General features: G+C 43.2%; 1 protein-coding gene across 9 annotated transcripts in view; it reads right to left on the minus strand.

Annotated features, from left to right (window-relative positions):
• SYTL5 (synaptotagmin like 5) overlaps nucleotides 1–12,403 on the minus strand; it is a 254,832-nt gene that overhangs the window by 122,827 nt on the left and 119,602 nt on the right. For 7 of the 9 annotated variants that reach the window (XM_060088143.1, XM_060088141.1, XM_060088146.1 and 4 more), the window contains exons 4-6: nucleotides 9,841–9,953; nucleotides 8,305–8,413; nucleotides 5,076–5,210 (exon numbers count right to left, since the gene is read on the minus strand). In XM_060088143.1, the coding sequence (XP_059944126.1) occupies nucleotides 5,076–5,210; nucleotides 8,305–8,413; nucleotides 9,841–9,953 (357 nt within the window). The remainder of the gene's footprint in view (nucleotides 1–5,075; nucleotides 5,211–8,304; nucleotides 8,414–9,840; nucleotides 9,954–12,403) is intronic. The other 2 variants (XM_060088148.1, XM_060088149.1) reach the window with 2 other exon arrangements.

The following is a 12,403-nucleotide window of genomic DNA, read 5'->3' on the forward strand; positions in this document are numbered from 1 at the left end:
AAGGAACGTCTCACGTATATAAAGCAAACATAAATCAGGCGCTGAGCAACTGGTGGCCTGACACTCTGCACTTTTGGAGGAGGTCCGAGAGCAGTTAGGAAGGGATGCTGTAGCAGACATCGGTGCCCCCGCCCCTTTCACCTCAGCACTCACCTCTATCCACAGAATCCTGTTTACTAGGAACACCCACCCACAACTCTACACCTGAGGACTTTTTCGGATCCCAAGAGCATGGAGCTCCTGTGCATAGAACAAGTCAGACGTGCCCGAGAGTAAGTGCCCCAGAATTAGCCCTCAACCAATGATGAACAGGGAGCTGGTTTATAACTACCCCAGATTCCTGATCTCTTGACTGGATAACTCTGAGAAGTGTTCTAGCCTGTGTCTTACAGTTGTCCACCGAGATTGAACGCTAGTTGCCGCAGTGGTAACTGGCTTAATGACACACTCTTTGGCTCCCCTCCCTTCCCTGGTTCACTACCTCCACTCCCCTGTGTGCTCCAAGACCACATCCTAAATAAATTACTTGCTTTGGAATCCTTACATCAGGGTTTTCTTCTGGAGGAATTCCAATCAAGATAGATGTGTACGGTGGGCAAAGGATGTGTTGAAAAGGGATGGTCTTGAGTTATAAGTTTCTCGCTGAAGAATTATTTGGCAACTCTAGACCTCATGTAACTCCCGCTAATATGGTCACAGTTCAAGTAAACTACAGACTCTCATGATTCCACATTCCCTCACCTCTTCTATCACCTGTCCATCACTTCATGGAAGTATTGATAAGATTCAATACTGCGGGCTGCTGTGAATAGCATGTTCTGCTTTTGGATCAGAGCCAGCCAAAGCAGCTTGTGAAGCTTCACAGAGACTGGGACAGTCAGTCCTGGGCTTCCTAGAGAGCGATTAAGAACAACTGGAGAAAACTGGAATGTGCTTGGGCAGGGGGTGGTGGTGGGGGATATGAGAAACTGGTTGGTTATCAGAAGGTACAGGTTCCCATGGTTAAATGCTTGCCATATCCCCCAATGTCATGATAGAAATGCTGCTGAGAAGCACAGCAGCATCCTTTATCCATTCGTAACTGAACAGAATAAATTTTCAGTTCCAAGTTCCACTTTTCCTTTCTGTCTTTTAGGGGACACTACTGATGTCCCACCCAGGTCCCCTCAGATCCGTTGTACCAGGCTCCACACACGCATCCTAGCTGCTGGGTGTTTTTCTGCTAATGGCTTGCACCTGTGACCATCAGAGATTTGCCTTTAGCATTGGAGGCCAAGACATGCCTTGAGGTGTGCCTCCCCTGACCCTCAGTTAAATCTGAATTTCAGATAAACAGTCAAGAAGTTTTTAGTATAAAAATATACTACTATTTATGTAGTATATGAAAATAAGATTTCATGAAACATGTTTTTTAAAAACTTCTTTAGCTGGAACTAAAATTTACCTGGGCATCCTGTGTCATTATTTGCTAAATATGGAAACCCTAAGGGGACCTACAGACAATGACTGATTGGGACAGAAGTACAATGGTCCAGCTGCTCAAAATGGAAAAACCTGGAGACACTTTATGTTCCAGAATCCCTTGCAGGATCAAGCTGAGTTCTCAAACTCAGACCTCACCCGAGATAGCACATTGCTTATCTTCCTCCTTTTCTTTATTCTGTCTTTCTTATTCCCTTACTGGTTCCTCCTGGAATCATTTCAATTAACACACAAATTCCTCACTTAGGAATCCTTGCCTGAGGGCTCGTTTCTAGGAGAGTATGATTTAAGGTAGATATCTCACAAATCACACCATATCGACAAGTCATCACAGCGTGAAAGGAATTAGGAATCACTGCCTTGAAGAGCATTCTGTTTATTAATTATAGTTCACATTTACATTCTTTTTCAAAAATCTCATCTGCCTCATGTGTCAAGTCCTTAGCAACCAGTGAAGAGCCATTTGCCATGTTCCTCTGAGAGGCTGCTGAGGCTTGACTAAGCCATTCACACATTTCCCTGCTTTGAAACTACTGAAAAGAAAAAAACTCTAACCAGGCATCTACTAAAACATCATTTCTACTCTGATATGTTAGGAGTTTTTTTTTTTTTTTTTTTTTTTTTGCGGTACGCAGGCCTCTCACCGCTGTAGCCTCTCCCGTTGCGGAGCACAGGCTCTGGACGCGCAGGCTCAGCGGCCATGGCTCACGGGCCCAGCCGCTCCACGGCATGTGGGATATTCCCAGACCGGGGCACGAACCCGTGTCCCCCGCATCGGCAGGCGGACTCCCAACCACTGCGCCACCAGGGAAGCCCCTGTTATGAGTTTTAAAAACGGATGCCCAAGCCCAACTGCTTCAGGAAAAGAGCAACAAACTACGAAGAGACATGCACTGAGGAAGAGAAAGGGGAATTAATTGCTAACCTAGGTCAGGTAATAGACCAAAGAGACCAGAATCTCGCAATTCTCTTTTAGGGAACTTGCTGTTCCATATTAAAAATGATTTATAGGGGAGGCTGCAATTATGCTTGCAGAACCTAAGGAGAAAAGAGTCTGCCAGTTTTACCACTTGGCTTTGCAGAATTATTGCAGCTCCAAGCAAACAAAAAGGAGTTAACATCTTTACGTGATGGGCTACCTCCTGCCCCAACTTTTCTAAGGAATAATTTTGGGATAAGGTAATTCATCTTGCTGTGGCAGTCCATTAATGAGTCATCACTGTAATAAATACATGTTCTAGGAAAAGGACATGTTGTTCTACTGATCTCCCAAACATCCTGACTCTCTTCCTTCATGCGAAAACATTGTTCTTGGCATGCTTCAGCCAAAGCACCCTGACTGCTATAGTCTATCTATAAACCATCTCAGGTATTTACAATTTAAAATATAAAATCTACTTAGGGACGACCTTCCAGTTTACAACAAGAAAACCCCTGGGTCAATACACCAGTCTTTGGTGAAACATGTCCATATGGCTTTATAGCTTTAACTGCATGGGTCCGTTTATACACGGACTTTTCTCCCACAGTAAATACTATAGTACTACACGATACACAGTTGGGTGAAGGCTTGGATACAGAGGAACCGTGGATAGAGAGGGCTGACTGTCAAGTTATACTCGGATTTTGGACTGGGCAAAGTGTGTGTGTTGGGGGGTGGTCGGCGCCCCTAACCCCTGTGTTATCCCAGAGTCAACTGTATTTATACCCAGCAGTAGTTAAGACACAAGGAATAAACCTAGGCAGATAGATTCTGAAAGAACGGCGTAAGCAACGTGATACTGCAGAGCATGCCCCTTACTCTTGTTGAGTAACTGTAAGACAAATTAATTTAAAATGGAATAATTTAATGTTTGTTGGGCCAGGGGACTTTAAGTGTTTTTAACGGGGGACTCCATCTTTCCTCGTTATATATATATATATATATATATTTCCCTTTTAAATGCCAGCTTGAAATATGAGCCAAGAGGGCTCCTCCATTGAGTCCCCACAAGGCTGAACAAAAATAGCAACACTAAGCGAGTTGCTTATCATCTCTAAATAATCTTGATCACTGTCTGAGAGTCAGGAATTCAGCAATCAAAACCAAAAATGAGCTTTTTCCTTTATATAAAGTTTTTGTGGGACACGACAGGGGGCTACCCCAACGGAAGTCAAAGGAAACGACTTCAAGGACAAACGCAACCAGGGTTTAAAGTATTTTTTTTATCATAAAGGAAATAAATCTACATTCTTAAAAATTTGGAAAAGAGTGAATACAGTGATAATCTTTTGATAGTGGATGAGAAGTGATTTAGTTTATGTTTATTTTTTTCTGTGCAGTTTTACATAAAGTGACACTAGTTTGCAGGAATGCTACAGGGCAGGGGTCCGGTAGCGGTCCGCAGCCTGTTAGGAACCGGGCCGCACAGCAGGGGGTGAGCAGCCGAGTGAAGCTTCATCTGCTGCTCCCCATCGCTTGCATTACTGTCGGAACCCCCGGGGAAAAATTGTCTTCCACAAAACCGGTCCCTGGTGCCAAAAAAGGCTGGGGACCGCTGCTATAGGGAACAAGGTATCAGTATGAGAGTACCTGTGCTCTTAATGAAACATGAGGGTAGATCTTTTTTCTCACCGTTGCCTTTGATAATACACCGGTCATGAAAATAAGCCTTGACTCATGCCCCAACAGGATAAAGAACATCAAGCCTGATATGAAATGACTACGCTCTTGGCTATCCTCTCTCTCTTTACTTTTCTTGACAAGGTGATAGCTCTATGGATAGGAGATTTGAGGAGCTAGCCCACTGACAACAAGTTAGAGGTGGTGGAACTAGAAAGAAGTGGAATTTATGGAAATTCTCTGAGGCAATTCAAATGAAATTATTTTTAATTTTTTGAAAGCTGCAGGGGACTTCCCTGGTGGCGCAGTGGTTAAGAATCCACCTGCCAATGCAGAGGACAGGGGTTCGAGCCCTGGTCTGGGAAGATCCCACATGCCGCAGAGCAACTAAGCCCGTGCGCCACAACTACTGAGCCTGCGCTCTACAGCCCACGAACCACAACTACTGGGCCCACGAGCCACAACTACTGAAGCCTGCATGTCTAGAGCCTGTGCTCCGTAACAAGAGAAGCCACCGCAATGAGAAGCCCGTGCACCTCAACGAAGAGTAGCCTCTGCTCGCCGCAACTAGAGAAAGCCCGTGTGCAGCATCAAAGACCCAACACAGCCATAAATAAATAAATTTATATTTAAAAAAAGCTGCAAGGAATGTGTGACACTCAGAGGTTTCTTTTTCAGAAGCTTAAACAGAAAAGTACCACGAAATCAATGAAAATAATTTATTTTTCTGGATCTCTCCATCTGAACTGCAGCCCTGAGTCCCAAAACATCAAGTGTCAGCCGTGCAGGTAACACAGATGGTTTCAATAGCTGTAATTCCAGAAGTGTAAGTGCTTCCCATTTCAACTAAAAAATATCCTCCTGGCTTTTCACATTATGTGTTAGACCTCCGAGAGGGAATACTTTACAGGTATCCAGAAGCACTGTTTGGATGGAAATACATCAACCTTATCCTCAGGCTATCCCATTGGCCAATCTGTATGTGTTTTACCTGTCTGAACCAGGGGCTGACTTTAAACTCCGAAAATTTTGGCTGTCTAAGTCCAAGCTGTAGCTCCGCCCACTTTCAGTTTTTGAAGTTACAATTTCTCCTCTGGTTGCTGATCTGAACTTGCTAAGAAGAAATCTGAAATTATACATATACATATATATATATATATATATATATATATATATATATATATTTAAAAGCAAGACAAGAAAGCATTTAAACATATCATTTCAAAAATACCATTTCTTGTACTTTCAACAGTAAATAATTCTTCTTTCAAGCAGACTTGGGGCTGAGAAATTCTGGGGAGTCCCCAGGACTTCTGCAGTAGAGTGTCAAAGGTTCTGGTAGAGGAGGTTAGGATATTCTCCCAAGGCCGTACCAGTTGCTGGTAAGCCAGGCCTCCGTCCCTTCTAAGAAGAAGACCATTGACTTTGGGGACTCGCCACTGTCACCTGAGAATGGAGAAACAACGCCTGGGCAGAGCCTGTTTACAGGATGCTGAGAAAAGGGAGCTTGAACTCACCTTGCTCAGAGAGGAGAGCCAGGATGATCCTCTGAGACCAACTGAGGCAGCAACTTATTAGACTGCAGCTCCCTGAGAGCAGCAACTCTGTGCTTCTTGTTCCCTGCTAGGTGCCCTGAGTTTAGAGAGATGCCTGGAACGTACTAGAACCCAGACAATTCTTGTGGAATAAGTGATGGCACCCACGTCTCTGGGGTAATAAATTTGAACAATGGAATGGCTCGTACCAGATGAAATTTGATTGCATGCCCATTTCACTAAATTACTAGGAACTTAAAAAGAGCTTTTCAGAAACCAAGATTCGTGACAATCCAGGTTACCAAAGGCCTCAAACATGGATCTTTCCAAATGCACTTGGATTAAAAAACCAAAGCTATATTTTTTGTGATGGTATCTGGAGAGACCAGTTCATTTACTTTACAGGCTCCAGTTTTCTCAGGGGGAAAAAGTATTCCAGAGGTACTGGGACAACCTTAATAGAATCTGCCAAGTTGTTTCTGCTTCAAAGACCACTAGAAGAATGTCTTGTCAAAGCGTCAGAAGCTTCAATCTAACTGGAAAATTACATTTTTGGTGAGAATAGCAGTTAATATAATGTCAATTTATGCTGCTCTGAGAACCACCTTGTACATGTCCTTCCCTCTGCAGTGCTGCTTATGGTGTCTCCTCCACCTGGAATCACTGTTCCTCCTCTTTTGTTATCCTGGCCCCATCCATCTTTCAAAGTGCTCATCAAGTCCCACTTAGAATTTCATGTCTTTCCCAATGGCCCCTGTGCCCTCCCGACATCAATGATCTAAGCCACTTATTTAATATTTAATTATTGGGACTTCCCTGGTGGTCCAGTGGTTAAGAATCTGCCTTCCAATGCAGGGGACGTTGGTTCAATCCCTGGTCAGGGAACTAATATCCCACATGCTGTGGGGCAACTAAGCCAGCACGCTGCAACTACTGAACATGTGAGCCACAACTAGAGAGCTCGTGTGCTGCAACTACAGAGCCCACGTGCTCTGGAGCCCTCGTGCCACCACTAGAGAGATGCCTGGAAGGGCCTGCATGCCACAACTAAGACCCAGACCCGATGCAGCCAAAAAATAAATAAATAAATATTTTTAAATTAATTATTTATTTCCATATTCTATCTCTTGTAGTTAACTCCTTGTCTTGTTGTTTTAGAAAGGCTTTCAGGCAGCTCATATTGTCATCTTATGTTTTTCTAAAATCCTTCTGTACAAATTAACTTTTCAGGTGTGGACCTTTGAACCTTTTCTTCCCGACTAGGTGTTATATTCCTTGAAGACAGAAGCATCAGATGCCAGTTTTGAGTTCTAGCAGGGCTCACTGTTGTCTCCTAGCTCCAAGCCCACCATTCTGTAACCCACACAGTGGTGCCTGGCCTGGGGTCTGCACACTACAGCTCCTAGAAGCACTTGTGGGCTCTGAGTTTAATTCAATCAGACCACTGATTGTTTTCAATGGGCCAGGCACCATGCTGGATACTGTAGCACAAAAGCAAAAAAGACAACTGGGCCAGTACTAAAGGAGCTTACAATTAAAGGGGGGTGGTATTGAGTGAGACCGGTTCATTTACTTTACATTCTTGTGTAAGGAGGGGCTTTGTGTCAGAGCGCACCAAGTAACGAGTGACGCATGGGCACAAGGCACTGTGGGAGCCCCGAGGAGTGACAAATGGGTTTAACGTGGTAGGAAGACTCAACACATAGGATGTATGGTCCCTCTAGGCTATCTTTCCCAGTCATCTCTGCTAATTAACAAAGACATGGTTAGTCATGAGTCTTTGAGTCAAATGACATTTAGGTTTCATGTCTACTCACAGTTCAAGATTCTTTAAAAAACAAAACAAAACGGAACAAAATGGACTTTCCGTAGCGACAGATGAAGGCTCAGGGACTGGCAGCCCCTCACGTTGGCTTCTGCTGAGAACGAAGCCACACTACCCAGAAAGAACCATAAAGCCACTTGGTGTAGATTCGGATTCTCACTCCCTCGGCCACAAAACTGGCCACCAGTTGCCTGAGAAATGGAGACTGCAACAGGCAGGGCTGTAAGGCAACAGTTTGCCTTTGGGTCCTCATGACCTGCATTTTGGGGGCCACTTGACTCTCCCTGATGGAACTTTCTCACTCTGAGTTTCCCAGCGCCTCCCTGAATCTTGCATCCCTGTGTGCCTCCCATTCCTATTCTCAGCACTTGACACATATTTGCTTTCTGAATGAAGTCAGTGAGGTGGGCAAATGATTTCTTCCTTAAGGAGGCCCGCATTTCAAACAGGGGGGACAATGTTTTAAGCCCTATTAATAAATCTCTGATTTGGCTGTTTCAGTTTGCAACAGCAATCAGGTTGGGTGCGGGGGAGGTGTGTTGACCCTACAACAAAGGCAGTTGTCACCTCCTTACAGACAAGACTGGCCCTAGCATGAAACTTTCTACCCAGAAGTAAAGGACCAGATATGTTAAGTGAAAGAAAAACTGACAGGTTCAGGTCAGAAGGGACCTTTATCTAAAACTGAAAGTAATTAAAACTGCATTTCCTGAGGAGAATGATAGGAGAATGTTACCTCGGATGAGTCTCTGACCTTCTCTGGGTCACTTAAGTGACATTAGACTTGAAAAACTAAGGCATCTATTTCACAGGTGACTGGAACAAAGATCAAAGATTCCCTTGAAGAGGCTGGGTCTTACCCCTTTTTCCTGGGCCCATCGTGGCTGGCCTTCCGCCCAGCAGAAAGCGAAGCGTCTGACTTTTCTGCGTTCTGGTGGGTTTGTTCTTGGCTTTGTATTTCTTCAGCTCCTCATGAAAAACAAACAGAAGACAAATTTACATATGAAATGGCCAGAAATGAGAGCAATTTTCGATTCTTCATTCACTTTCCTACATTAGCACAGGACATAGAAGTCTAAAAAATTGGCAGTGATGTTCCCATCCATGTTTCCCAGTCACACACTTATTTCTAATCTGTTGAGTGTTCCACAGTTAGATGAGGACTAAGATTGGGACTCAACTGTGGGAGTTTTGCTGAGATCAGCTTTCTAGGGGTGACTGCAATGGAGCAACTATACATGATCCCTCTGCAAATATTTTTAGGGAAGAGGAGCCTGGTTCATGAGAACTCCAAATCCCTAGAGACTGAATTCTAGCATGGGATTCTAGAAACGATACCCTGATTTCTGAGCACATAAGCCAGACTTCCTGGGAGGGCCAACACCTGTGTACACACCTCGTGACCTGAGAGACAGTCCACACTCTGGAAGGTGCTGAGGTTTGAGCGGAGGAAGCAGCCAGAGCTAACTGCTTACTTCTAACTCCACTCTGTCCCTCTGTGGCATCAGACCTGATGTTACCCACCTGGGAAAGCCCTTCCTTGCTACTGTGACACCCAGAAGTGGCACTGGAATCAGGTCCAAGCCTCCCAGCCCTACCCGCCAGACTTAAAAATAAGGGCATTTGTCTCCAGTCTCTGAAAGGGGAGATACCCTAGGAACAGACCAAAAGACACCTGCTCCACCTTTACTACAGCATACCTGAGAAACATGATCCTAAACACAGGTTCACTCAATATTTAACCACTTAAATTGTAGTCTGAATGCACAGAGCAATGTTCTCAAGGTGGGGTGTTATTTGCATTTGGTGACAGTATAATTATTCATTGAGTAAAACCGTCTTGTGCAATTTCAGGCCATGCAGCATCTCTAAATGCGATTAATTCCCCCATAGTCATTGGGACAACCAAAAATGCCCCCTTGCATATCTTAACACTCCCCTAGCTTGATGGAGGGGGGCACAGTACAAAATATCAGCCCCTGGTTGAGAATCACTGGATGAGAAAAAGTAACGTTTAAATGAAATCTGAAATACATCCTGTTGAAAAACCAAGGATTGCTTTCACAATGTGAATCATGTAACTCATCTGTTTTATGTTACTTTCTTAAATGTTCAGTAAAATATTGGAAGTGCATTCAGGAAAAGACCCGTCTGTGATGAAGATAAATGCCTCCCCTGAAAATCTCAGTGTATCACATATGTGAAAAATCACTGTGGATTTTATTTTCTACCGACTTCCTCTTCCCTTGTATGAATTGCAGATTTAGATTTCATGCCACTCAGTTTTGAAATGACCCAAGGGATTCAGGAAATTCAACTGTTCTCATTTGCTACATAATATAGGGAAGTTATTTAGCCTGCCAAAATGAAGATTAAAACAGTTTTGCTTTAGTTACCTGGACTTCTTAAGATGGACTGTCGGACAACATCAGTGCCCAGAACACTGACGTGCTTGAAACGCTTTGCCTTTTCTTCAAAGAACCATTCACCAGTTACAATCCTTAGCTGCCTACTCAAAAGACAAGAGGAGAGCATTGAAATTCAATTCTTTAGCCAAATAAACTCTCAAAAATCCTTAATTAAGTAAAAAATAGCCAGTTATTTATAGAGTCTATCTCAATCTTTGGAGTATTTTATGGTGATTATAATGGCCACTATTAGTTGCATACGTACTATGTACCAGGTATCTGCTAATTGCTCTTCATACTCAGTATATTTTTATCCACATAACAACCCTCTGTAAACATTATTATCCCCATTTTATAGATGAGGAAACTGAGACTTAGAGCAATAAAATGATGTGTCTCACACGTAAAGCCAGGATCCCATCCCAAGCAGTCTGGCCTATAACTCAAGTTCTTTTTTGTTTTTTTTTACATTTATTTTATCCAAGTATAGTTGATGTATAAAATTGTGTTAATTTCTGCTATACAGTAAAGTGATTCAGTTATACATATATATACATTCTTTCTCATATTCTTTTCCATTGTGGCTTATCACAGGGTATTGAATATAGTTCCCTGTGCTACACAGTAGGACCTTGTTTATCCATTCTATTTATAACAGTTTGCATCTGCTAATCCCAAACTCCCAACCCATCCCTCCCCCCTCCCTTGGCAACCACAAGTCTGTTCTCTATGTCTGTGAGTCTGTTTCTGTTTTGTAAATAAGTTCATTTGTGTCATATTTTAGATTCCACATATAAGTGATATCATATGATATTTGTCTTTGTCTGGCTTACTTCACTTAGTATGATAATCTCTAGATCCATCCATGTTGCTGCAAATGGCACTATTTCATTCTTTTTTATGCTATAGCTCAAATTCTTAACCACTGCATCAGTGGGTAAATAATCTTTAATGACAACAGTGGGCAACAAATGAAGGTTTTGAATTATAAAGGGGCCATGATCAGACTCTGTTTTCTTTCTTTCTTTCTTTCTTTCTTTCTTTTTTTTTTGGCCATGATGCACAGCATGCAGGATCTTAGTTCCCTGACCAGGGATAGAACCTGTGCCCCCTGCAGTGGAAGCACGGAGTCTTAACCACTGGACCAGCAAGGATGTCCCAATCAGACTCTGTTTTAGCACGATACCTTGATGTAATATAATGACTGAGTTAGAGTAAAGAGAGAATGGGACAAAGAGACAGGTTGGCCATGGCAACAGTCCAGGAGAGAGATGGCAAAACCCGAGCTAGGGCAATGGCAAGACTAATAGAGAGGAGGAGACAAATTTAAAAAGTAGGTGATAGAAGGACCTGTCTGGGTTTCACAATCAATTGAACGTTGAATGTGGAAAAGAAGGACCTTTGAATAATCACACCCATCTGCAATGGTTACACAAACCCTTTACCCCAGTTACACAGACCTACTTACCATTCTCAGAACATGGCCCATGTTCACTTACTACTTGTCCCAACACCTCTATGGAGGACTTAATGGAAAATGATGAGGTTGAAAGGTAGGATTGGGTCACATAATGGGAATCTCTGAATGTCAAGCTAAGGAGTTGGAATGCCATTTTGGAGGCACTAGGGAACTCTGGCAGTTTTTCTAAATTTCAGGTTGAATCAAAGAATCTCTGGAGCATTGTAAGGGGGAGAAACCAGAAGCAGGAAGGCCAATGAAGAAGTTATTGCAACAGATAGGATAGGAAATGATGAAGATGTGAATCAGGGTATCATAGGGGCAAGAAGTGAAAAGAAAGATAAAGATACTTGGGCCACTATGAAGCAGATAGGTTAGGGGGTCCCTGGAGAAAGAGAACCAGGAATGGCTTTCTTGACATAGAACCCATTTTGGCCTAAGCTATTTTGTGATCTGAGCCTGGCTAAAATACTTGCCCTGGAACAGGTCTCAGTAATTAACGACCTTAAGGGAAGGAATGCAGAAACTAGGGAGGAGCAGTCAAGAAACAATAGTGCAGCCTTGGGGCAGGGTCCTGGTTCCTCAAGGAATATACATACTATCTCTCAGTTCTGCAGGAACTAAGGCCCCCACCCAGGCGGAGGATGGAATGATAATGTTGACCCTCCTGACTTCAATCAACTGAAGCTTGGACTCTGTCAATTTGCCCCAATTCCAAGCTGAAGCCCCCTCATGAATATGCATGTACCCTTAGCTTAAAGCTTCCCCAGTTTTGCTGTTGGGGAGACACTCTTTTGAGAACGATCCCTGGTGTTCTCCTTACTTGCTGCAAGTAATAATAAATACTTCCTTCTTCTCCCGATCTTTGGCTTGGTTGTGTCTATTGGTTCAACACCCACCAAGAGGCAAACCCAGTTTTCAGGTAACAAGTGAGGATGAAAATCAGCAAGATCGGTGACAAGTCTGACATGGTGGCTGAAGCAAAGCAGCTAAGAGTCAAATAGAGATTTCCAGCCCTAGAGTGTTATATCCATGAGATTCAGTACCTGGTTGGACTTAGAAATTAACAATTGGATCTTAAATATTAAAAAA

The sequence above is a fragment of the Mesoplodon densirostris genome, chromosome X, assembly GCF_025265405.1.
Source record: "Mesoplodon densirostris isolate mMesDen1 chromosome X, mMesDen1 primary haplotype, whole genome shotgun sequence".
Lineage (NCBI taxonomy): Eukaryota > Metazoa > Chordata > Mammalia > Artiodactyla > Ziphiidae > Mesoplodon > Mesoplodon densirostris.